The following is a 27,176-nucleotide window of genomic DNA, read 5'->3' on the forward strand; positions in this document are numbered from 1 at the left end:
ATACCGGCTCATATTTTCAGATTTACAATCAAAGTATTGAAAGCTCTAAGAAAAGGTATCTTCAGTGGAGATATCAGTTAAAGAACATACTTGAGCACTTATCTTTTATCAACTTGAGAATATTTCTGAAGGATTTAGATTAAAATGGAATTTCACTGCTATTAATGGAATAAATATGTGCCCAAGGTCTTCTCTAACTAGGACTTAGCATTCGGCAGCTGACCAATTATCATTATTTGTTAACCCTCCCCCAAAATAACATTTTAATCAATATTTACAGATGCTAAAAAGCAGTAAAACCATTTCAATGTTTGTCCTTCCTATAGTCAGATATACTAGCAACAAATATAGCTTTCACAACCTCAAGAAACATGTACATTTGGATGCATAGCCTTCTTACCTGTTTTAAAGGACACCTGTGCCCCACCAGCAGTGATGAACTCAACATTTCCTAGATGCAAAATGCCAGCCAACAGCCTCAAAACTTCTCGCACTTCCTCCTTGCTGAACTCCATCACTTCCATTGCAGTCTGGAATGACATGTGAGCTTCTTTACTAACACGCACACTGACTCCAAAATAGGGACAAGGACAAACCCATCAACTGTGCTGTCAGGTCTTAGAAAAGCAAGTCAGGACTGGCAGAGGGCTGGCAAGAGTGAATTCCTTTGCTTTCATCGCAAATTGAATACACTGTCATACATGGCAGGGACATCTCTGTACATGTTAAATATCGCTCTGGTTTTAAGAAATCTCCTTCTGATGCTGTAAGGATGCCGTCATTTGCTTGCAAATTCTTCATTAAAATTATATATTATATGACCTACTGAGTCGTGCAACAGACACAATTTCACTAATTTCCATTAGTAACTGATAACTAAACACACATCTTACCAGTGCAGTCTGATGTCTTACAGCAAAATTGAGCAAGAAAAAGAGATCTATATAAAATGTGTGGAATTTATGAATAACCAATATGGCAATGATCAAGGTTCAACTGCATAAATGAGAGCAGCAAATCTCAATCTAAAGAAATATTAAAACAAAATGAGGAACATACACTTTTCTCTGACACAGAAGGCATAATTGTTATGCCTCTTGAAATTATCAGATTTTCCAAATTTGTGCCTGATATGAGCCTGCCTGAGCGCAGATCAGTTTTATACACTTACAGTTAGACCATCATGATGTGGTCACTGCAGGTGTCATGACAGATGACACATGACACATTTTACCTTTCATAAATCGTCAATTACAAACGGAAAAGCCTCAGCCTCATCCTACTATTAAAAGCATAGAAGAGGTAATGGTTGAGGGTTTATTTTGTACAGACCTTTCACACCAGAGCTCTAAGAAAGGGGACAGCACTAGGAGTTCCTCTCCACCCTCACCATGCAGTTCCTCCCTGTCTCCCATTAAAGAGTTTCACTTCAGTAACACTTCAAGGACATAAACCACACTAAAAGTAAGCAAAGGAGATGACTGCAATTGGAGGAGACAAGAGAAGATGAACTGTGGGATTTCTGCCTACCCCCTGCTCTGGGAATGCAGCCCAGCAGCTTCAGCCCCTGCTCCAAGTCTGCCTACACTATGGGCAGCACATAAGTGGCACCTGCCCAGCTGATTTCATGCTCTGCCTACCCTGGGATGATTAGCACAAATTAAATGTCACAGTAATCAACCTAAGCATGTGACTACAATATAGATTAAGTTACCCACTTTTCCAGCACCTCCTTCCAGCATACTAAACTAGGGTTTTCACACTAAAAATAACTGCTGCATCCACTACACGTTAATTTGCCAGCCTGACAGATAGCTAAGCAAAAATAATTTGGTGAAGGTCATAAAACCAAGTATTTTGTCTGATTTTTAAAATCTAACACATATTACCTCAGTGATATAGTATGCAATTAGTAATTTTCCTAACAGTCAGTACAGACTAATTGCTGTAGCCAATTGGTGTGGGTATAAGACACAGAGCCATTCAGAAAAAGCCTCCACCAGGACCTGGTTTTTAATCTGTGATTACACTTTCTTCAACTCTGTTGTGTAAGTTACTCCATACAACTGGATCTCCCATCTGCAACATAGAGAATCACACATGCAGAGGTGCTTCTCTCCCCATGTGCTGCACTGCACATGGGGAGCATGTAGATGCTCGCCATCTGTAGATGCGACACAATCTGGGTAAAGCTTTAGGATGGAAAAACAGTGGAAGCAGACATAGCTGTAATATAAAACAATGCAGGGAAGGAAAAAGGCAAGTAAACGCCTTACTGTCTTCCCAACTGCTATTCTTTTAATTCCAAAAATGTAACCCTTTCACTAAATTACAGCACACTTTGAAATGGTAGATTAAAAATCAAATACTGGAGGGAAGGTAAAGACATGCTCAAAATGACAGTGAAGTATTATGATAAAATATAAGTCCCTGTAAAATTAGTGCCTTGGTGAGAGAGCTGCATGTCCAGGTAAGCACAAGAAGGCTTTGTTCCCTGCTCTGCCAGTGGGCCCCAGACACCTGAACTTCCAGCATTTTTAAAGCATAAAGAACTAGGGAAACAACTCACAATGACTTCCTTGAAAGAATCTTTGTCACTGATTGTCTTATCCGCTATACATCCAGACTGATTCAGGTAGTGGTAGTTCTCCGGTACAGACAAGTAAAAAGCATCTAATCATGGGAGAAAAGAGGATGAGTAACAAAAAAGCCCAAAACAAAAGCACCCCAAAAATCACTATGTCAGAGTTAAACAGATCACAATTCATATGCTCAGAAATTACAGTGATGTGAAAACCAATGTTTTATATTAAAAACAGATTTGGGTTTTTATTTTGCTGGTTTTTGCTTAATTTAGCTGCACATTAGAGACAACTCTACTTTTTAGCATGCAAAGACAGCAGGCCCAAAGGGAGATGGCGAGACAGCTTTAGGCAATTTTGCACATATACAAATGTCATTTCTTTTGTTCAGTGGATTTATTCTTTATGAGAGAGGATTAGGGGAACCAGAATTATTTCTCTCTGTTGCTGTGGAGTTATTTAGTACCAGCAAAAATATTCAGCTTGAACAGAATGAGGCATGTTTATCCCCAGGTAATTTTCCCAGGGCTACAGCAGGAGCTGGGAGAAAAATTACCAGCAGCTCAGTGACAATCTTCAACTAAGCAGGCTGCTTTATCCAGCTGAGCTCAAGTTCACACTCATCGAATCCCAGCTGAATAAATAACCTATTTCTCTGCTTGGGTTAGTGGGTTTCTGCAGTTAAATTCTCCACTACTGTCACCATGGCTGACCACTAGCAGGAAGCCACCGCAGTTGTGTGGCTTGTGCTTTGCCACTCACCTTTCTCTCTCTCTTCTATCCCTGCCAGCAGAGCATAGAATATATGATAATTTCTTTCCCCAGGGTTTTGTCTTACTACACGATTCTGTCAAAGTAAAAAATAGTTTCCATTTAAGCAATATTTTTTAAGAATATGTTTTATACACAATTTCAAAGAAAAATATTAAGTCAAACAAAATTAACTGAGAAAAAGCCAACATCAACTTACTTTTTCCAATAAATCTATAGCCAGGAAGAAAAAACTTCAGTCAAGGAATAAAGTAAAAAGCAATTAAAATGCACAAGCTATTTATGATGTTCCTTCTTTCATCTGAGACAACAGAAGAGCATCATGGCCTTTTCTTATGCCTACTGCTATAGCAAAATGAATAAAGTAGCAACAACAATGATATTGCAGCAGTTCTAATATCAGTACGTTTCCACACCTCCTGCTCCTCCATCCCATCAAAACTAGACTTCTGATATTCTGGATTTTATACATCTGCTTTCCTTTCCTTTTTCATTTCCCTAAAACTTGGAAACAGCTGTAAGGATGAAATTTGTCCCACTACAAAAGCAGCTTATGTTCAAAACACTAGGTAGGATACCCTGGGTATATTCATCATTTCTACACATCTGCTGCTCTGGTGGAGCTGGCTTAGAGCGCAATTTTGCCAAATGCAGGATAAATCCAAGGATTTAACGCACCCAGGCTCATATTCCAGAAATTCAGCAGCTCTGCTCCTTCAAGTGCTTTTCCAGAAAAGTTAGAATTTATCTTTGGATATAATAAATGAAGGAAATAGATGACAACTGAAGTTATCCCCAAGAACTCAGGCTGGTTTAGCTCACTAGGTAGGAACGTGCAAGAGCCATGTCAGCACTAGCAATACAAGATCCTGATCCTCTGAGAGTATATACACCTCACCCCACCACAAATGGACATGTATTTGTGTGTACAAGCACATGCATAATTTGGTGCTACTGCTTCCCTTTCGCAGCTCCATCAGCTCTATTTAATTGTGCATGTTTCCAGACAGGGTGAAAGGACAGCCAAGGGCAAAGCACTTCTCTAGCAAGCCCTCCACAGAGGTATAAGGGGGGGGGGGGGGGGTGTAAAATCACCAAATGAGGATACAATCTATAATTCTTCCTCCCTGAATGTTTCCTTTTTGACAGATGTTCAGCTGAATGAACTTCCCAAAGCGGCTTGAGTTGTTGTTGTAAACAGTCTTTGCATTGCCAAAAGCCTCCATAATTGGGCTGTGAAAATACAGAACGATAAGAGCATTAATGTGTGACCAGCATGCCAACGGCTTCACATGGGACTGCTGAAACGAACAGCACTCTGAACAGCTCGCTTCTGACACCCTCCTCAGCCTACATCCTCAGTAATACCCTCAATCATTAACAATAGGCATCCCAATTTTCTATGAAAAGATGCAAGTATTCAAGCAACAGGAGGATTAATGGTACTAAGCTGCTCTGCAGCTTACTCTGTAACTACTCAAAAGATGCACACAATTCTTACTGCAATACTCAAATTATAAGACATCTCAGCACATGCAAGTTGCTAGACAGATGTAGGAAAAACAGTCCTTGTCCTAAGGCAACTGAAAAAGAAATAATTATCAAGATAGAGCACGTAAAGAAGAGATGAAGTACGATAAATGGAAGTAATAGCATCTCAAATTGTCTTTCCTTTTAAATAGTTAAGAATCATGTGTTACTTCATTTGAACAGAGATTTTTTTTTTGCATAGAGTCTGTTCAATTTATCTGATGTATTTGCTCATCTGTCTTATCAAGTCTCCTTATCCTCCCTTCCCTCAGCATGCTTTTATCATTTGCACACTTCATACATGCTGTATCTTGTTCTACCTTATCCTCAGGTTATACAAACCAAACCAATGGCTTCTCCCTCCCACCACCCATTCCTCACTCTGATTATCTGAATTCAGCCCCCCCCTCCCCCCCAAATGAAAGCCACGATTAAAGCTCTGTCCATTTCAAAACTCTGCTTCTTTTTGCCTCAATAAAATAGACCATTTTGCTCACAACACTCGAGCAGCCAAGTAATTCTGTTTAATGGAGAATTTCCTCCTTTCCAATATTACTGTTCAGTAAACATGCCCCCATCTTTAACTACACTGCAACTTCTCATTTCAATAACAAGGATTACATCTTCTGGAAAAAATGCCTGTGTATTAAAGGACCTAGTACCTGCTCTCAAGAATAGCTTGCTCTACACAGGAGGTCTTCTCTTTGCAGGAGAGCTCCAGCGAATGTTGGCTCATTGCAGACAAGAACTTGAGAATCAGCTTAGTGCTTTCCGTCTTGCCAGCACCACTTTCACCACTGAAAGAAGTAAGAGGAGGGAAGTGTTTTCAAAGTTCCAGCTGCCAGTGGAAAAGCCCTCTGTCTGGCCAGCCCTCCCAACCATAAATTACTGGAGGTTAGGAAGACTGAGGTGATTAGAAATTATACCCAAACAGCAGCAGAATACACCTTTAAGCTTGCTGAATATGACATTCAACAGAAAATTCAAACTATCTTCAGACATCATGCCAATGTTCAGACAGCATTTCAAGGCGCTGATTACATAAGGATGAACAACACCAATGAGGCAACGAAGAGCATTCTGAACACAACAGCTATCAAACAGTTCTCACCAACACGGAAGAACAAAGTTAGAACAAAGGCATGGCAATGGCTGGGGAGAAAGTCCAGAATATGAATTAAGCTTAAAAAGTTTGGCATTACATTGCAGCAATCTAGCTAAGGAGAGAGCCCTGTTGTGAGAATGAGGAGGTTAGAGATACCAATGCATATTACAACACACAAAGGCTACTAGTATAATTAATACTGATATTCTCAGTGAGCTACATATTCTTTAATCAAACTTTTTAAATGCCCAGCCAAATAAACCAGATACACATTACTTCAAAATACACACTTTTCACCTCTCAACACTATCAGAGATGTAAAACCTTTCCTCTTCATCCACAGCAGTACAAAGCTATTTGATGATGCTATACTGAGACTTTAAAAATTGTTAGTTTTTAGGAAGTTAGATTAATTAGCAAGCAAACATGCTGATGTAAACAGAAAGCAATATACTTCTCTTCAAAACCAACACTCTAAAAAAGGGAAGGTATAAATCTATCTCATTTCTTCTATATCATTCCCCTTCAATTATGTAGCATTGTAATTAACAATACACTGTGAGACATTAAGAAACAGAAGTTGCAGTTGAAAGTTTGTCTAGTGTGCTTACTTTTCATCTGAAGTCATGGCATTCTATCATAAGATGCAGCCTAATTCCTAGTTTTTCTATTTCCTAATTAAGCTGTACCTAATTCAAGCTTACTCCAGTTTACAGGAGATCTCATCATGAGATTTTTATCTCATCCTACTCTGTCCATTGTAGCAAGTGGGTGTTTTGTCACTGACTTTGATGGATCACAACTGGGCACATGGAGCAAGCTGTCTATTTGACAGTCTTCTGTTGGGCCACTGCTGAGTGATTTTAGGTTACGGCAAAGTATAATGATGCTTTCTGGATCAAAAACAGCAAAGGAGAGAGGGGCAGCCCAAGAAAGCAGCCTGGCATTTTCCTGCAAATGACTGCTAACAATTACAAAAATAATCAGGGAAAAGGCATTCAGAAAGCCATGAGACACAGTTTGGTAGGTGAAATTTAAGTGTTTCCCAAGAATCATAGAATCACAGAATCGTTAGGGTTGGAAAGGACCTTAAGATCATCCAGTTCCAACCCCCCTGCCGTGGGCAGGGACACCTTACGCTAAACCATATAACCCAAGGCCTCGTCCAACCTGGCCTTGAACACTGCCAGGGATGGAGCATTCACAACTTCCCTGGGCAACCCATTCCAGTGCCTCACCACCCTCACAGGAAAGAATTTCCTTCTTATATCCAATTTAAACTTCCCCTGTTTAAGTTTTAACCCATTACCCCTTGTCCTGTCACCACAGTCCCTAATGAAGAGTCCCTCTCCAGCATCCCTATAGGCCCCCTTCAGACACTGGAAGGCTGCTATGAGGTTTCCAAGCAGCCTTCTCTTCTCCAGGCTGAACAGCCCCAACTTCCTCAGCCTGTCTTCATACGGGAGGTGCTCCAGTCCCCTGAGCATCCTTGTGGCCCTCCTCTGGACTTGTTCCAACAGTTCCATGTCCTTTTTATGTTGAGGACACCAGAACTGCACACAATACTCCAGGTGAGGTCTCACAAGAGCAGAGTAGAGGGGCAGGATCACCTCCTTCGACCTGCTGGTCACACTCCTTTTGATGCAGCCCAGGATACGGTTGGCTTTCTGGGCTGCGAGCGCACACTGAAGCTGGCTCATGTTCATTTTCTCATCAACCAACACCCCCAAGTCCTTCTCTGCAGGGCTGCTCTGAATCTCTTCTCAGCTCAACCTGTAGCTGTGCCTGGGATTGCTCTGACCCAGGTGTAGGACCTTGCACTTGGCAAGGTTAAACTTCATGAGGCTGGCATCAGCCCACCTCACAAGTGTGTCAAGGTCCCTCTGGATGGCATGAAGATGTCAAGAAGAACTACAGAGTCTTTAAAATACTTCATAAAACTTCATACAGGATACGCTATCTGCTGATATGCAAGTACGATTCGTCCATCGTACTTACACCATCTCAAACAACTTCTGTAGTATTTTTACTTTAGCTTTACTGATGTCTGCCTTTTTTTGTATTTATCCCCTTTCTCTTTGCAGGCCCTCACTCACTATGTTCCTGAGCCAACAAAGGAAATATTTAAAATTTCCTATATTTAATATCCACCCCTTGTACAAAACATTTCTACTGCAAGCATTGAAAGAGCTTCACGAACCTTTGCAAAAAATCATAAAGGGATACGTACTTATTCCTGCCTAAATTCCCACCCTCTGAGCAGTGTATAGCTCAACAGCAGCGATATAGGTACCAAGGAGAACATCAACTCTTTCACTGACACCATCCTTCCTCTCCTCCCACCCTCTTGTCCCATGCTCTGGAGCATCTGTAGTTCTATGGAAGCTGAAAGTTACCCCACTGTAATTGAGAGCAACTGAGATATCCAAAGCTAATGGAAAAGTATTTCCCGTGACTATCTCTGGTACAGTTGGTATTATGCACAATTATACACTCTTGATTTTTTTGTAGACTACGAGAGGCCCAGAAATGGGTCAGGCCAAAGATCTACCTGCCCACTGTCATATCTCTGACAGTCACCAAACGGAGATGCCCAAGGAAGACATACAATACTTTCCTTCAGTGTTCTTTCATATTCCAGCTATTTGCTGTTCAGAGGGTTCCTGATCTAAAACCTAGTTTCTATGTGTCTTTTAACCCTCAGTGGATTTATCATCCATGAATTTCTAACCATACTCCCTTAAAAAGCATATGATCATGTCTTGTTCTTTCAGATCTGCCTCCCATTAACACCATTTGATGCCCCTTAGATCTCATATTGGAAGGAGAAACCAATAACTTATCGCAGCACTCTCTCTACTGTCCATGATTCCATGAGTAGGCCCCCCAGTTCAGGTTGCCTGTTTCCATTAGCGGTTCCCACAGACAGAGCCATACTATACTTCCAATCACTCCTCTGAATCACCTCAACGTCCTCCTGGATATAAAGCAAGGGGGGAAAAGGCTTGTGCAAAATACTCAAGGCATGAACAAAGGATGTATTTACCCAATGTCCTCTACTCATTTACTAGTAACCGCTCTATTCAGTTTTACAATAACTATTGAGCACCAAGTGCATGGGTTCCTGGAGCTCTCTGGCATGACAGTAAGATATCACCCCTGAATGCTGTTGTTCAGCTTGGGGCCCATAATTTTATGTGTGTCAAGTTGGCTCTACATTTTTCCTTTATGAAAGGTTTTATAAAAAACAGTTATTACCAATGAGATGAAAATCAAGAACAAGAATGCTCAACTTTAAAGGTGTTTATTCGACCTTACAGCACATATACTAACGGTACGTTAAGTGGGATCAATCTTTCAGACTCCTTAGAAAGCCTACACCTACAAGAAGTTGCCAAGGCTAGTAAAAGGGTGATGTTTTTTAGTGCACAGCCAACATTTCCAGCAACCTTTCCATCCCATGAGTTCAAATGCCAGCTCATTCTACATCACCACATTCAATATTGTGAATATATTAAGTGTGACAGCAACCCAGAAGGCCCCCACTTAGGAGATCTCTAGACTTTCTCCATGACTTGCTCTACGCAGGGCATCTCGCTAAGGGCGTAGCAGCCTAGGCTCCAGACTGCTGCAGTGGAAAAGGGGTCACTGAGAGAGACTCCTCATTCTGAAGGCCATAACCCGAGTGAGGCAGCATCAGCACCACTCTGAATCACTTCTCAGTTCTGTCTTCTAGCTTTAAAACCACAAAGACAAATGCACACAGACAAAACAGGCCCTTCAGCAAATACAGTTCATCAGAGGCACATCTGAATTTTGGTGTGTCAGTCTCATACGAATGTCTTCCCATCACAAGTCTGGGTCTCATCCAAAGACTGGTTTTATTCACATTGATTTTCAAGCTGAACAACAAAACAAAAATGTCAGGCCATCATATGATAACAGAGAGAACAAACTGCTGTCAGACTGATTTTACACTCACGGCACTGACTTGAATGTCATTCAGGGTGAATGCTGCTGCTCCTTCAACTGCTTTACACATCTTTTTGAATGCTTTCAGGTAATATTAACTGCCATTGTCTCAGAGAAGAGCATGTGTTTGCTTGTGCACAGACTAGACCACTTTAAATAAAGTAGCAACAACAAAAAAACCCAAACCTCCCCTACAGATATTTTCCTATTCTTCCAATAAAGGAGTAGAGGTTTGAACTTGGTCCTGACTTATGAACATCAGATAGATAATCATGGGGGAATTTGATCCCTTCCCTACATCAGGACAAGCTGTTTGGCTATTCCTTGAGTAAGATGGACTCCCTTCACGCTCCTGCTGAGGCACCCAGCTGAAAAATCAGAAGATGTTAATATTATTTCTTTTTAACATGTCTGTTGTAGCACTGAATTTAACTGTGGTGGGCTCCCCCCCCCCCCCCCCATTTTAAATTAAACTGCACCCTGTGGTTAAGGTTCAGATGATCACGAAGCTGAGCATTCACTGATGTAGATGTTCTTGTCTACATGAAAACAAATAAACAGCCAGATAAAGGATTTTTAGCCTGGGAGAGCAAAAATCCCATTTCACAACTCTGTAAAAATGCTAATGCAGAGTTTGTGCACAGCTCCTTCAGTATGACATTTTGTTGACATTTTAGGCTGCTAAATCATTTTTTTTTGCAGCATATTCATGAATTAAAATAAGCCCGTGTAACACAGACTGGTAAATAAGCATCTTCAGATGACTCCATTTAATATAATCTCCTCTGCATTTCCTTCCTCTTTACCTCTGGTCTGGGTGGTTACACTGGAAAAATGGTCTTGCATTTATATTATACATTGAGTCAATACCGATGACGGCTTATTAATTCAGGTTCTCGCGTTAACCTTCACATCTTACCCCACCCAGACAAATATCCCAAGCATTTCCAAACAGCAGAAGCTTTTTTTTTCTCCAACGCAGAGCTGCGCTAATTCTGCACGCCAGCAGAGGGCACTTCAAGTCCAGAAGATCAGCAGGAAGCGTTCAGCACCTCACCTCATGGGTGCCACTGGGATTTTAAGATCCAAAAGTTAGGAGAAGGAGAAACTGCATTTCAGAGCATGAAGCCTACACGAACAAGTCACTCATTTTAATTGGATGTAACTGTTAACTGTGTTTTCATGATGCAGCAGATTTTCCTTTATATAATCTCTTACATTAAATACAAGACCAGAATATTTGCCTGAATTCAGACACTGCAGAGCTCCATTTTACCATTTTTATCAAATACCAGCTGCAACGAAGAAAGCCTGGCAGTGCCTTGTTGCAATACCTAACTCTAAGCCAGTAAAAGATGAAGCAGGAACAACCAAGATGCTGAATTTGATAAGCACATTGTAACACCTCCATTTCTGATGCTCCAAACTAAGTATATGACCACAGGCACTTTCCTCAGCCTCATAAGGGCCACTGCAAACTTTCAGTGATCTTAAAAAATCCTGCCTTGAGTCCTCCAGAAATACAGCAGATAATATTGGTTTAGAAAAGTAGATTTGTCTTCTTATTTTTCTTATTCGAATTGCATGTACCCCCAGTTTCTGTAGAAACAAGGTACCCTCACAAGGTTGGTACTGTGACCATTGTCTAAAACACTGAACTTACACAAATCATTGTTTTAAAAGGGACTGCTAATGCAGAACTTCTCCACATTCTGGCTTATCTAACCAAGTTTTACCATGGCTTACACAGTGGGGACTGCTGGAGACTCCTCCAGAATATCAGAGATTTCTGCTTACATCCTTTTAGGACACAACCTGCTTTTCTCTTGGCAGCTTTTGGGGAACTGTCAGGAAAAAGAAGATACTTGAGCTGGTACAAAATGGCAAAAATACTGGGGGCCACCTGCTAGGCACCAGAAATGATTTTGGTTCCCAAAATTTGGGTACATGGACCGTTAACAAGTAACTACTTGGCATTAAAATGTGAAAGCATGAGTCCAGGCTAGCTATTTGCACATGACAAAGACCTTTGCACACTCCATCTTTTCTTGGAGTGTCACCTGGACTCAGCTTTGTATGCACAGCACTATGTATTAAGTGACAAAAAGGAGAAATACACTGAAGAAAGCTGAAAACCGCAATCAGTTCTGTCTTTGTGCCGCAGCCAGGCAGAACCTGCCTAGAGGTGATGGCAGGCAGGGACTGTGACCCAAGAACTTGCAGAAAGTTGGAACCAGACCTAGATGCGTTGCATATGATCCACATTTCTAACGACAGCCCAGGTGCTGAACTACCTGTGCCAAATCCTCCTCTTACCCAGGAAGCCTTGCAAACTGGCCTGTAATCTTAAAAGCCAATAGAAACTGTGTCCTGCAGAAGGTGCTGCTCTCACTCTGCCTCATTCCCCTCTCTACCCATGCCATGGTCCCATGGTTGTCACAAGGGCTCCCCTGTGGAGGTTGTGAGACAGCCGAAATTGTGTCACCTTCTGTCTGAAGGGCATTTCACACTTAGTATGTGCTGCAAACAGGCTTAATCACAAACACTGCAAAGGTGAGAGAGGAGAGGGGAGGGAAACACAAGCTCTCTCAAGTCACCCCCAGACATCACTCCCACACTGCCATTGCCACCAAGCTGCTCTTCCTGATCCTGCAGGCAAGGCTTCAGTTTCCCTGCCTGCATGCGAGCCAACGCAGCTGAGCTGGCAGGCAGGGAAAGGGAAAAGAGCTGGCTGCGTTTTCAGCTCTTCTGGAGCAAGAAGGAAGGAGGAGCTGAAAGCAGCAAAAAGCTATTGAAATGCCAACTGCTCTCAATGTACATTGGGCAGCAGCAAAACCCTGAGTACCAGTGCCACAGCGGATCAAACAGGAAGCTATTTATCACCATTAAATTAAAACACAACAAGATTAAGCAAGGAAGATTAATCAGGCAGAATTAAGTGGCTGAAATGAGAAGGGTTTTCTCCTTTGCTATTCTTATTTAGCACATTTCTCAAGACTTGTAGGTTATTTGTTCTTCCCCTCTTGACACAGCATTTAGGGTTTAGTAGTAACAAACTACTGAGCTGCACAGGGATTTTTTAACTAGTGGGGAAAGCACTTAGGGTAACATTAGATGGGTGAGTAGCAATAAATGCTCAAAAATACAATAGATTTTTTTCATTAAATGATATTGGAAGCTGCGTAAGAAAAATTAACATTTTGTTAGAGGTCCACAGAACGATACAGAGGAAGTTCAGAACTCTCTTCCAAAACTGATGGTTTAAAAACCTGCATGCTTTTGGAGTTCTCTATGCGGTCCAAACCCATGCTCCTAAATCACCTTGGAAGCCTCACCGGCAGGGGCAACCAAAGCAGCAGGGGCAGCTGCCGTTTACCTGATGAGGATGCACTGGCTGTCATGGCGCTTCCAAAGGCAGCGGTAGCACTCGTTGGCCACAGCGAAGATGTGAGGTGCGATCTCTCCCATGTGGTGCTTGCTGTATCGCTCCATGGCAGCACAATCGTACAGTCCTGGGATGCTCTTGTAAGGGTTCACAGAGGCAACTATGGAGCCAATGTAGGTCTGCAAGTACACAGCCCCCACAGAGTTGTTATTATACACAGGGTGGAACAGATTAACACTCTTCTCAAATGAAAGACAACAAATACGCATTTGCAACAGCCTAGCAATCCCACCTGGTTGATGAGGGAAAGCATGATGACACCGTCTATTTAGACTTTGGTAAAGCATTTGACACTGTCTTCCACAGCATTCTCCAGGAGAAACTGGCTGTTCATGGCCTGGAAAGGTGTATTGTTTGCTGGGTAAAAAACCACCAAAGAGTGGTGGTGAATAGTGTCACATGTAGTTGGTGCCCAGTCACTAGTGGTGTTCCTCAGGGCTCAGTACTGGGGCCACTCTTGTTTTATATCTTTATTGATGATCTGGACAGGGGGATTGAGCGCACCCTCAGTAACTCTGCAGGCAACACCTGCAACGGTTGGACTTGATAATCTTAAAGGTCTTTTCCAACCTACATGATTGTACGATTCTATTTTTCCCTGTTTTCTTTCTTTCCAAAAAGTTGTTTCCACCTCTGTCACATTTTCATCATTACCTCACCTACAGCACAGAGCTTCTTGGCTGTACAAATTCCTGCCTTAACACTGCTTACAGATGCACAGTAATGCCTATGAGCACTGGTCTATAGCTGCTTCTCATGTGTTTGTAGGGACTTGCTGAAATTACTAAAAACCTGACTGTCCCCCAGGTATTGGTGAGAAAGTCCATACTTCTTTGTAAGAGTATCCAAGTCCTTCCCTGTTACTCATTTTTAAAACAGAAGTAGCAGACACTGTGGTAGACACTAGCACCATTATATGTTGTTACGTCCTAAGAAAAGCACGTGAACTGGCAGATGCTCTCAAAACACTCTGTTTCTGCAACTTAATTTATTACTAGTTTGCTGTGGAATGGCAGCTGATTAGGCATTCATTTCTATCCCATTGCAATTAGGGAACACATCAGTTAAAACCACCCAGGTAGCAGCTTATACCCATTCCCACTGCCTTAATTCATTAGGCTGCAGCACTCTCATCATTTGCAACAGTCTATTTGCAATGCTGTTCATTTTCTCAGTCACCCTCTATGCACGTCAACACATTTCTCAGATGAAATTGAACTGAGGTAGGAGATAACACGAAGCATGCTCTCTCCAGGATTTCCAGCACATCTGGGGCACGTGGAATTAATTGATATGTGCAGTGTTACTGCTGTGATGCTAATTTCATTTTGTCAAGCACCTTTTCCACGGTTGCAGGCAGGAAGCTGACACCTGGCTTCAACAGCCTTGCAAAGCCTCCAGCCCTGCAACACGGTCCCTGTGTACAGGCAGATGCTTCACCAGCAGTCAGCCCTCTCGTGCTGACAGGAGCCAGCTGTGAAGCTGACAGCAGGACTGGGGCTCTCTTCACCTCCTCAGCACCCTACCCACAGAGGGCTGGGTAAGGCAAGCAGCATCTTGCACGACACAGAAACGCAGCCCCACATGCTCCTCCTGCAGCCTCCCTCTTCTCCTGGGGGCACTCACTGAGACCAGGGGCCATCGTTTCCCCCCACCATTTTCCTTTCCTCTCTGCCAGTGTCTTCCACAGCATTTACATTCCACTTCTACCTCACTCCCTCCTCCTCAATTCACATGTAATTATCACTGTGTATCAGCTCTGCTTTCTCACTGTTACCCTGCTGTTACATTCCCCATTATCCACCTGTTCATCCTCCATCACGCCAGCACAAGCAGCAGCTTTGAGCTTTTGCTAAGAGGACTACAGCAGTATCCTTGAAGTTATGACAATTTTATTAGCTGTGAGGGGAATATTCCTCCTTGCTGTAACTCAAGTACCCTTTACAGAGCTGGGAACTTTCAGTCTGTGTGTTTTATAACCCACCCACCCCCCACCCTGCCTCCCCCCCGCCATGCTGTGCAATAGCTCAGAAGGTTTCATGTAAAGGAAAGATACCATTTCAACACGAGATCGTATCACAAGGCAATTACAGCTCTGAGACAACAGCTTAATTTCCTGGGATCATCCCCTCTTGGGCTCTTAAATAACTAACAAGGAAGTCTCTAAGAACAAACTTCCCCAGTTGGATACATATTTTGCACAGACTGCAGGAGCAAAATCTTAAGAGAGATTTTTTTGAATATATGAATACAGTGCAAGCACGACCAATAGGACAACTACAGAACTTGTTCTTTACCTTGCTAAAGTCTGACAAAAGCCTTACTAAACTGTAAGAACAGTTAACTTAAGGCATGTCATCACAACAGATGCCATGGCAAAGAATCAACTAAAAAAATCCCTATGAAACATGGTACCATCTAACTTCATAACTGTAAGCATCCACTCTATAGATTCTGCAGGATCAAGCGCCTGACAGTACAACATTACTAGCCCACAGATCTTCCTGTGACAGATACAGCACTGGCAAAACTGAACCAGCACTGGTTACAGTGTGACTTTTACTGCTTCTCCTATTGCAAATGGTAAATAATGTAAGAGGTGACAGCAGCCCGCTTCTGCACAGACTTACTTGACATGAAGCAGTCTTTCACATGGCTTAAACATCACTTTCAAAAATGGTATCAACACTTCCAGAATATTAGTAATTACTGAGAATAAGAAAAGTCAGCTGGCTTCATTGCCTCGTAACTCATGTAAGGTACCATAGAGAAAAGGTAGTGTATCATGGCAATAACAGGAACCTGGTGAATAGCAGAAATGGTACAGGTGAAAACAATTCTGGAATCACCTGATCCTCAGGACATGTCATACTTTAAAAATTCTTTCTCTTTCTTTCAGCAAAAATGTGAAGAACCACAGCCTCTACTGAAATAGCTCCTATTTTGTGGCTCCCGTCTTCCAGTGCTTTGAGTATGTATAACCCCTTTGCAAAACAAGTTAAATGTGTGCACAAATCGCCACCAAATTATAATGATACAGACAGAATAAAATCAAGACCTGAAAAAAACAAGTTCTTCATTCCAAGGCAAGATCACAAGAACAGCTATATCCTTCACAGACACAGAGGATCAGATTTGTCATCTACCAAATGTCATAGTCCAACACCGGAACAGCCGCACAAGGTAACTGCATGGACTAAGTAGGAGTTTGCTGGCCAAAGCAAACATTTCACCTTAACCCAAGGTAGCTCAGCAAGGTTTTGATGAGCTGAAGTAGCACTGTTATTAAAAACCATTCCCGGTGTTAAAAGAGTTCCTATAAAAAGACAAATCTTCCCAAAGTCTTTTTAAATTTCCTCTGGGATACTCAGCAGCAACAAGATCTGCCACAAGAATAATCTCTTACATCACTCCCAGTCACTTTGCCATCCAGTAACTTATCACATGCTCTTACTAGTAGCAGGATTTTATAAACAGTAGATCCTACTCCTGGCTAGCCTCTACCCTGGCACCTCTAAGCACCATGAACTCAGGAACTTGAGGTATGGCGTGACCTGCACCCACAGGCAGATGAGCAGCACCGCTTCACCACCTCCCTCCCTGTTCCTGGGGCTCTGCTTTCCCTCCCCTGAGGACTCTGAGCAGCAACCCAACATAACCCCTTTTTGGGAGGGCAAACTTTCTGGTTTTGCAAGTGGAAGCACCTTAGAAGCAAGTTAAACCAGTGTAAAGATACACAAAAATGGAGGGCCATTCAGCAGATGGGTACTGTCTCCTGAGCGCTGTTTCTGCACCAGGCATCAGCATATGGCAAATCAAAGAAGTTAACAGTCAGAAGCAGTACCTCTAGGTTACTTGATTATGCTAACATCACAAGGCATCCATTTAGATGAAATTTTAGAAAAGGTATTTTCACATAAGAATGTCACTTCCACTTTGCTTAAAAAGAGTGAATCAAATTTTCCCTTTTTTCTTTGCAGTTTCTAATCTGATTCTTGCAGTCAATAATTACTTACTTTAATGAAAGCACTCCAAAGCAGTTATGAATAGGAAAAATGCTCACACATCTGCCAGAGCACTAGCAAGCAGACAGGGTTTCTGCAGACTTCCAGTTGAAATAGCTTGAGGCGTATTTCAGAAAAATACTGTGTAGAGCTCCTGTCACAAGCCTGACTTCTTAAACGGCAATGAAGAGGGCAGTTTACTCTTCTGTTATGCGACTGACTCAGCACTTTAGACAGAACCACTCACAAACTCTTTAATTTGGTTGGTACAGACTAAAACAGCAACGATTTGTCATCAGATCACTGCTAATCCATTAGTTTAGAATTTATTAGAATTAATTTGAGTTATTCAGCCCCAAACCCAACACAACACTTTGATTATCATATTAAAAAGTTGGGTTCCTTTTCCACTTCCAAATTTTTACTGAAATTTTACATTGACACTGCATCTCTCAAAACACTTTCGGTCACAAAGCACAGACACTCCTACTCCCCTTTTAGCACAAAAAAGAGGAAATAAGATTGTTTGCTGATCCTCTAATGGGACTTTCAAAATCAGGAGTTCAAGCCCTGTCTTCTCAGCTAGTCATTCAATAAGGTGATGGCATCTCAAGAGTCAAAATGAAAGATGTGCTTGAGAAAGGAAGAGATTTTTCATCAGTTCTCTGAATGCTTTTTTGTTTTGCTTATTGCCTTCTGATAGCAATCAGCTTTGAACCCATGTCTTGAAATCACCCGACTTCTTCAAACACTCAAAGACAATTAGTTCTTTAACAAGGTTCAAGAGCTCATGAAGATTTTTGATACCCACAGAAATACTCCAGAAGAACTTGCAGTGGTCACAGTTGTGCCTAACAGAGAGGCTTGACATTGTTTATTAAGGAAGACAGTTTGCATTATTTTGATGCCAAACAAATGTAAATGATGCAAAAAGCTTCAGTGGTTAAAATACACTTTTTCAAGTTAGCTTAGAATTACAAGAAACAAGTATGCAATAAATGAACTAAAAATACAGTTTGAAATGTCTGTCTTTCCCATGCAGAAAGGGCCTTTGGACTAAAAGAGGAAGAAGTAGAGCAAGAAATTTCCCCTTCAAAATTTTCTTCAGGCTCTCTACATGGAAAAAGCAATGAAAAAGGAAACTGCCCTAATGCAAGATCACTTAATTGGTCCTATAAACCAAACAGACTAAATATAGCAGGACTACCTGGCTCTTTTTGGGGTATATCCTGTCAGGTTTGCTCCATATCCAACAATCATCCACCTTCCACTTCTTCCCCTTTATGTCAAGATTTCTGCCTCTCAACGTAACTTTCCTATTTCTGAGGATCCTTTATGACTTCTGTGTTGCACTTAAGCTTGCTCTTCTCATTTAAGGCCATCAGTTTTATCCCACACTTCTCATGACCTCCTTTCACCCTCTAAATCAAGGTACCCCTCTGTACTTCCCAGACTTCTAGCACTCAAGACATCCCATTCCTCCTTAAATAAATAAGAGTACAAAAATGGGGGGAAGATGGACGATGATGACGACTTTTTTCTGCTCTTGAACCAAGTCTTTCATCAGTAATTACAACTGAAATTAAAACTGCTTGCAGTATTAAAACAGGCACAAGGAGGCTGCATTCTTCAGTTTCTATTATTGTGTTTCTTCAAGGATGCCAAAAATCAATATATTCTTTACAACCCGGTACTAGAAATGTTGGAACTGATCAAATACAGAATTAAGATGTTTTGCTACAGATATATACCTTAACATTGAGAAACAGCACTTTGTCCAGCTCTCTTAAAAGCACTTTCAAGATTTTCTGCTCTGGGACAAGAAAAGGCTCTATCTCATTACAGAAGCAAAAGCATGTTTACAGATGTCTCAAAAATTATGCTTCTGGGTTGTTTTTGAGCAATGCCTGACTTTCCTGGAGTTACTTAAGGAACTAAATCTGTGTCTGAAAAGTAAGGGTTTGTTGTCTTTTTTAAAAGGGGTATTTGTATCAAACTGACAATTTATTCAGCAAGTAGTATTTTCCTGGGCTTACCCTTAATATATGGGAAACTTCAAATAAAACTGCAGTGCAACTGCCTGACTACAAAGCTACTTATATGCCAGTTTTAGACTTTATCACTGATCACTGTTCCACACAACTGGCAGGTCTCTCATACCTTTAAATCATCGTGGCCACAGAAACATTACCGAATTACATCATTGCTCTCGCAGAACATGCAGAGGCAGACAGCATTTGAAAGACCACAGAATAGCTGTCAAACTTTTGAACACCAAATTTCAAGGTGTCAGGACACAAAACCTGGGAACAAAAGAGTTTGCCCCATACTGCAGATACAGTCTTTTCATTGCCGGATATCTCAGGTAAAGGGATTGCTGGTAATCATGACTGAGTTCATTCTGAGGCAAACATAACTTGGTCAACAACCACATACACGTCAGCATAGCAAAGAGGATGGCTGGGCCATATTTTGGCATCTTTTCTAAGGGAGGCGGTAGAAGGGGCAAGGGTATGCCATAAACAGGATGGTAATTAATGCCCTTGTTCATGGTAGAACCTTGATTTATCCTCTCGATGGTAAATATACACCATCTTTCAGCTAGCCCCACGCTAATTTCAGTGGGATGGAATCCAGTTGTCTCATGTCTGAAGCCAAGCTCCTTTCTTAGAAACCACAATCAAAATGAAGTACTGAACTACAAGTTTAGATGCTTTCAACCCCTGAAGCCATTTCTGAGACAGAAATGTCATGCTTTATAATCATCTTCCTGTTTGGACTTCTGCAGCCCTCACCACGTTTGGTGGCTCATAGTGGGTTTCCAACTGCCTAAATTCACTTGAGCTGTGCTTGTCTTTATCTCCATGTTGCTTGTCAATGAGCACAACATTATGACCCCTAAATTGTCCTTTTTTCTTCTAAAGGTCAGTTGTAGGATCAAAGACAAAATGAGCTGTTTGTAAACACACCAGCTGCACGACAAATGCAAGAATTAGCATCCATAGGAGAGGACCTTCAGAAGGGAATCAGAACATGCCACCTTAACTCCACAGAAGGCTCAGAGATGGTGAAGAACCAGAACAAAACTAAAAGCTCTCCATGGCTTAAGAGATAGACTTGTAGCTTAATCACATCCTATTTTTGCATTGATTTCCTCCTACTGAACAGACTGTTCCATGTAGATGGATATACTCTGGGAAACTCTACAAGTGTTATTCAGAATCGGCACTAAAAAAAATACAAGTGGGAAGTATTAAACCCATATAAAGAGAAAAACTGATAAAAGAGCACTGTTAGAGCCAAAGGTAAAAACCAAACCAACAGACAGTAATACTGATGCCGGAGAGACATCCTTCTTTATTTAAGAACTTCACAGGTTTCTAGCAGCTTTTCTCCTGTACAAAAAGGACCAAGTCTCCTTGGTTTTATTGCACTTTTTTTGCTAAGTAATACTATACAATCTCTACCATGTAGCAGTCCTATCTACTGGATGTCAGGATAATGATCTTTTGTGCATAGACTGTATACAGTTATGGAAGAGTATCTCTCTCCAGCATTGAGAAGTGGTGAGAAGAGGTGACTTCGTGAACAAAACGCACAACTGATCAGGGTAAGACATTGATTTTTGTAATTTTCACGGTCTGAATTACAGCATGCGAATGTAGATTTTGCACATCAGACTGTAGTAATCTGTGCACGCAGCTTAACTCTAAACAGGCGATCTCTAGCTCAAATCAGAAAAGGCACCACAGAGCATCAACCCCATGGCTTCTCACTTCATTTCAAATGGCCTGTGGCCACACACTAGTTCTTCCCGCTTTGTTATTGCGCAATGCTCAAACGAGTCTTTCAAAGCTGTCTGAAGGTCTAATTCACCCTCCAGCAAGGGAAAGAAAAAAAATGGTTGTCTTCCTTCCTATAGATTCATCTTGGGAAGATGAAGGGGCTTTTCAGAGAAAAGGCATGCAAAGGAAACAGAAATGCTGGTAGATGACACACCAAAAAGCAGTGTCTCTAGTACACCGGAGTAATACTTTCAATATAAAGCTCGGAGATTTGTTTCAATCTACTTGTGAATACTTTACACACTGATATCCAGATTTTAATAACTTCCATAGTCCTTAATGTTTTGAGACCTCTTCTATAGAAAGAACTTTTTTTAGGAGGGGAGTAAAGCAGGAGTAGGGAGTAAGAAGAGCAGGAATTATGCTTTAACAGAGCATGAAAACAAAAATCAAAAGCCAGAATAGCTGAAATCTATGTCTATGCCAGGTAGTTTGTTGGATGGCCTTGAACAGTCGTGGGTCTAGAAATCAGCACTAAGATGGTAAATGGTATTAGCAGTCAAAAACCTGCTTAATTTAACTTTTGGACCCCACTTGCTTTTAAAAAGAAAGACTGTCAGGCATCAAAAGGAAACAGCTGAAGCTGCTTGGAGAAATGGACTCCATCTTTTCAAATAAAACTAAAAGCCTGGCTATGAATCAGTGGTCCACTTATGCAGGTAGACAATAACTAAAAAAGTAATTTAATTCATTCTCAGCTTAAATGGGTTGGCTGTGGCCTTTTACTATTAAACTGCTGGAATATGTGAATAAGGCAGTTGGACGGCATCGCACAAGCAGTAAATTCTGTGCAGCTCACTTTACAGTCAAAGCCTAATTCACGTAAAGAAAACATGTGCTGATGACAGACAAGCAGCTTAAGTTTTGGAGCTGAAATTCATGCCCACCTCGCAATGCCTTTGCAGGACTAGGAACAACAGACCCTTACAGAAAGGAGCCAAAGCTTACCTGTAAGCAAGGCAAAGGCACACGCAAAAGCGTTCAGCACCATTTGCAAAAGCTCTGTCTGAACGGCAATAAGTTGCCGTTAGCACTTATGCAAATGACTGAAGAATTTTCCTTTTGATTCTGCATGCTGGTTTTCTTTCTGTTTTCAGCTCGTAAGAATTAGCAGTGACATCCGATACAGGTGTGGAGGAAAAAAAAAACATGAAAAGAAGTCTTCAAGTCTGAGAAGACATCAGTAATATGTACCATCACCAATGACAAAACCTGCTAAAGATTAGATTTCTACTTTGCAGTTTTAAATATGAGGTTACTGTTAAGTAGGGCTTAGGTATCACTCCAAACTCATGAAAGTCAACAGGAACTGACCCTGTTGACCCTGCATGCATTAGTTGGTAGGGTAGTCTCCTACCAACCAACCATATGAGAGGAAAACTACTGGTACAGAGCGGACAGGAAAGCAAATTTTTATTGTTTTAATAAAACTTTGATGCCCTCCGCCTCTCCATCTGTCTCACAGAAAGATGACAGAGGGCAAGATCCCTGGCAGCATATACACACACGAGGTTACCAACAAGTACCTAACATGCTGCAAACCAGAGTATAAACTTATGTGTTTACGTAGCCATTGCATACATTGTATGGTGTTTGCATAGCTGCAATAGTATACTCAATTACACAGACCTTTCTGAGCAGCTCTCTGTTTAATGATATCATCACAACACCTCAGGCTGAAATATTTGCTAAGATCTGAAAATATGCACCTTTAAAATCCCCAAGTTTTAAGGACAAAGTTCAGGCAAACATTCCTTATTGCTGTTGTGGTTGTTAGCAGTCCCACAAGTTCTACAGTATGGAGAATTCAGAGGCAAAGCTGGTTAACCAGCTGATGGAATTTGTTTACTTCTCACATCATTGCAACTATGTTCTTCCTCTAACACATATTAAAAAAGAAAAATAAATAAAAAATTAAGATAATTGGCCTTTGGCGGGCAAATGTTGATCTATATAACTGACCATCCTTTAGAAATGGCAATCACCAGAAATAAAGTCCACTAGATTTCCAATTAAAAGCCTGCTGTGTTTTTATAGATCTTTGTCTGCTGCTCTCTAGTAACAGATGTGAAATGGAAGCTGTAATTAATGCTTGGAGACAGGAATTCACTTTGAACTACATTTTGAAAACATTATCTGATGTGTGTAAGCATAACATGCTAATTATGGAGGTAAGTAACATTTGTCATGCATTCTTAGCAATGGTGTTCTCTGCTCTCACCTCTACTGAAAGAGCTGGTGGAGAGAATTTTCCCCATCTCTCCATGGGCATGGGGACAGGAAGGCGTGAAACACACTGTGATTCACCAGCAGACTTTTCAAATTTCTTTACTGTAAAGGCAGAGCAATTAAATAAACAGCAGTTTCCTCAGTGACCACAGAGCAGATCCTGCAAACCGGCTACTTGGGACTACTCTAGAGCATCGGATGCCTGTGGAGAGGAGCTGTGCAACCACAGCTGGGCTGCAGACAAGACCAGGATAAATATAGTCCTAGGAGCTAGTGTAATAACCAAGTACTTGGTCTAAATGTACCTGTACAATATTTATATATATAAATCTTACGGTACTAATTAACAACACAATTTGTGTTTACCAACGTTTGGGGTTTTTTAAAAGTCTGTGGTCCACACTTATTTATACCATGGAGTGTGACAGACCAAAGACCAAGGCTGTTGAGCTGTCCAGGATGGTGCATGGGTCCTTCATACACCTACTTTTTTTTAGGTTCAGTTTCTACAAGGAGTGCATTCAAGTTTTTTCTGTTTCAGAAATCAGTCACAACATTTTTGTCTTCATAAGTAAACACTTCGGGGCCGTTGTCTTCTACTGATCTTCCTTTGTGCCTCTGCCTCTACCTGCACCAGATGTGAAATTAAATTTCACTGTACTCAGAAAAAAATGAATATGCAAAAGCCGACACAAACAACTCACAGGGAACAACTGACCTGGATACTAAAGTGTCTGTCTGCAAAAAGGATCTGAATAAACCCCGACACTGATTATTGATTAATACTGCACAAACATCAAAAGACTGCCTCAGGGAAGCCTCATGACTTCGAGGGAGATGAATTATCTAATTACTGCAAGTTTAACAGACTACAACTGAACATGCTGCTAAAGTAAACAAACAGGAGTAGATTAAAAAAAATGCTGCATAAATAACTGAATACACCTTTTAAGAACAGGTAACTGAACATTCAGCGCAACGAAGTGGCCAGGAGCTCTGCAAGCAGCCTTGTCAGGGACGAGGCAACTTTTCCAGTTTAACACCTTCTTTAAAAATTGGAGAAATGTTGCTTTCCCATCTGAGTTACTCTGTGCTTGTTGCTTCAGCTGAAGAGAGAAAGGAAGGCAGCCACGAAAACTGAGCTCCTAATTACCATCATCCTCCCTCTGATGTGGATGTGTCTGCTACAGCACTACATGTCTACGTGGCGGGTACAGAAGTCTTTATACATACGCACACAAACATCACAGATGGTTATAATTACTGATGGGCAAGCTGCAGTTCTAATTTGAAAGTAAGCAAAAATAGGTTATGTTGTCTCCCACCCCTCTTGGTCACCACACACAGCCACTGGACAACCCCGAGGCCAGTCTCTCCATCAGGGGAGGGTGGCCAAGGGACTGCCACACCTCACCCCACACGGCACACCTCTCTGGGCATAGGTACATGTTCTCCACCTAAACAAGACAGGCACGCGTCAAATCATCACCACTTCAAAGGGGAACGTGCCTACCTGGCACTTCAGAGCTTAATTCAAAAGGAAAAAAAAAAAAAATCAGATGTGCTTTGAAACTTCCTTGTTGCTTGAACTCAGGCAAACAAGGGTGGATCTGACACTGAAAACCTCCATCCTGACCTGCACAATGTATACTGCAGCTACTCCCAACCTGCCTCTCACCTCAGCAAAAGCTGCTCTCTAATTCTCTGCTCTGCTGAAATTCGCCCTCCTACATCAGTAACTAACCGCTGGCCACAGAGACAAGGCAACTGCAGCTCATCCCAGAGCCAGCTCAAACACTGTAATTTGTGCATCTTGCAGCACAACCCATGCTGTGTGGTTTATGGTGTCCTCTCCAAGGCTAAGCCAGTCTCCTCTGCAATGTGTACTTAACTGAAAGTAAACCAGAGTCAACAGCTTCAGGAACAACTCCTCTTTGAACAACAGCAAGGACAGCCAATGAAGCACTTCCTCTCCACATGCCCTGTGCTGGCCTTGCTTCAGAGGCATTCGCCTTCACAAAAGGCTCCATTTTCAAATGTGGGCACCTTCCACTTTTAGCACGAGCGTTTATCTTTCCATATGTTGCCAAGTACCAGCCTAGCATGCAAGCTAATCTGAGTGTTCAAAGACAGGCATTAAACCTTGTATCCCAATGTCTGGAATCTCCTGTATCAAGTTGTTCCTGATGGAGTAAAACAAGGGAGGAAATAACACCTCCCCCCCACTGAACTCCTGGACCGTATGATCGCTGCCATCCTTCCCTGGACAACAAAAGTGCTGATAGCCCAGAAGCACACTTGTAGATAAAAGCATTATTAATCAGTAAACCTGAAAAAGCACCAGAGAGGGGCCTGCTTTAAGTAATCAAGGAAGGGCTTTGACATCCCATGCTTCTTACAGCCCAAAAAGGGAAAGCACACACTCTTTAAGGGAATTCAGACAAAAAGTATCACAAGTAGATGTCAACAGACTTGACACTGATACAAAAAGATGGTGGCATGTAGACATCAACAATTTTTGCTATTCACCTTCTTACTAACAGCACAGATTCAGCTAAGAGCCTCAACTCAGTAAGTGCAGAGCCAGGCATCATTCAGGCTCTGAACATAGGCTGTATGCTAAATCAATATTGCTCCCTCACCAAGAAATACAGAAAACCCTCTGCTGACCTGTAATACCTGCAGCTGTTGGCAGCAGCAAAGTAAGTCATGGACACATTTGACAAAACTTGGCACCCATGGCAAATACCTTTATAATATTAATTAGTAAGTAGTGAAGAGCTTAGGAACACGGGGATGATTATATGAGACAAAAATGTTATTAAGTAAAGGAAGATTAAACTGAACTCAGACATCTGAAGATATTTACTTAAATACTTACTGCTGGAGTAACAGTTCCTCAAATGCATACACACAAGTTAGCAGTGGAAGGTTTGCATAAATAATTGTCTTGCTGAGACAGCAACTGTTTGAATTTCCTTTTGTTTCTTCTGTGTTTCTGAAATTATATACACTTGATACTACAATTCATTATATTGTACTTCACATAACTTGTGTGTCTGCAAAGAAGCAAGCCTCAAAACACACATCTTGATTCAAGTACACTGCTCATTAAGGGTACAGTCTTATTGCCACTGAGAAAACAAGCAAAAAACTGCCACACTTAAGAACCACACTAATATGCTTGTAATACTACAAGTATATAACTCAAAAAATGCCAGCATACACCTTTGCTTATCCTCTCCCCTGCTCAGAAAGTGGACAGGGAGGTGCACAGAGCTGAAGTAAAAAGGGACCTGTAAGATAAAAGCCAGGACACAGCAATTATATGGTGGTTAATGTTCAGGATGGCAAGAAGTCTTCCAAAGGAATGATTATATTAAGCTCAGAGTGGAGAGGGGCACATGCCTTTCCAATTTAACCCTAATGTGCAAGGGACAGACACCAAGGTGCCGGGGTGGATACAAGAGACAGTATGCCCACTACTCTGATGAAGCAATTCCTGGCCAAGACAGAGGACTTTTCAGAGGGAAGGGAGAAGGCAGATGTACAATCTGTGAAGTTTTGATTGCTCCTGGCATGAACTCCACTGGCTTCTAGTGTCCTGTACAAGAACTAGTCTTGTCTCAATACAGAATGGCCAGGAATCTGATCTCTTCAGCTGCAAGTACACCTTTGAAAATAGTAAAGTTA

General features: G+C 41.6%; 1 protein-coding gene across 2 annotated transcripts in view; it reads right to left on the bottom strand.

The window, feature by feature from the left end:
• The window catches only part of MYO10 (myosin X), a 160,127-nt gene that overhangs the window by 65,848 nt on the left and 67,103 nt on the right, over window positions 1-27,176 (bottom strand). For both annotated transcript variants that reach the window (XM_062617671.1, XM_062617670.1), the window contains 7 exons: window positions 13,337-13,524; window positions 5,546-5,680; window positions 4,462-4,586; window positions 3,553-3,566; window positions 3,345-3,429; window positions 2,570-2,673; window positions 401-530 (listed from right to left, as the gene is read on the bottom strand). In XM_062617671.1, the coding sequence (XP_062473655.1) occupies window positions 401-530; window positions 2,570-2,673; window positions 3,345-3,429; window positions 3,553-3,566; window positions 4,462-4,586; window positions 5,546-5,680; window positions 13,337-13,524 (781 nt within the window). The remainder of the gene's footprint in view (window positions 1-400; window positions 531-2,569; window positions 2,674-3,344; window positions 3,430-3,552; window positions 3,567-4,461; window positions 4,587-5,545; window positions 5,681-13,336; window positions 13,525-27,176) is intronic.

Source organism: Pezoporus occidentalis, unplaced genomic scaffold, assembly GCF_034315485.1.
Source record: "Pezoporus occidentalis ecotype Australia unplaced genomic scaffold, CSIRO_AGI_Poc_V1 ctg2, whole genome shotgun sequence".
Classification (NCBI taxonomy): domain Eukaryota; kingdom Metazoa; phylum Chordata; class Aves; order Psittaciformes; family Psittacidae; genus Pezoporus; species Pezoporus occidentalis.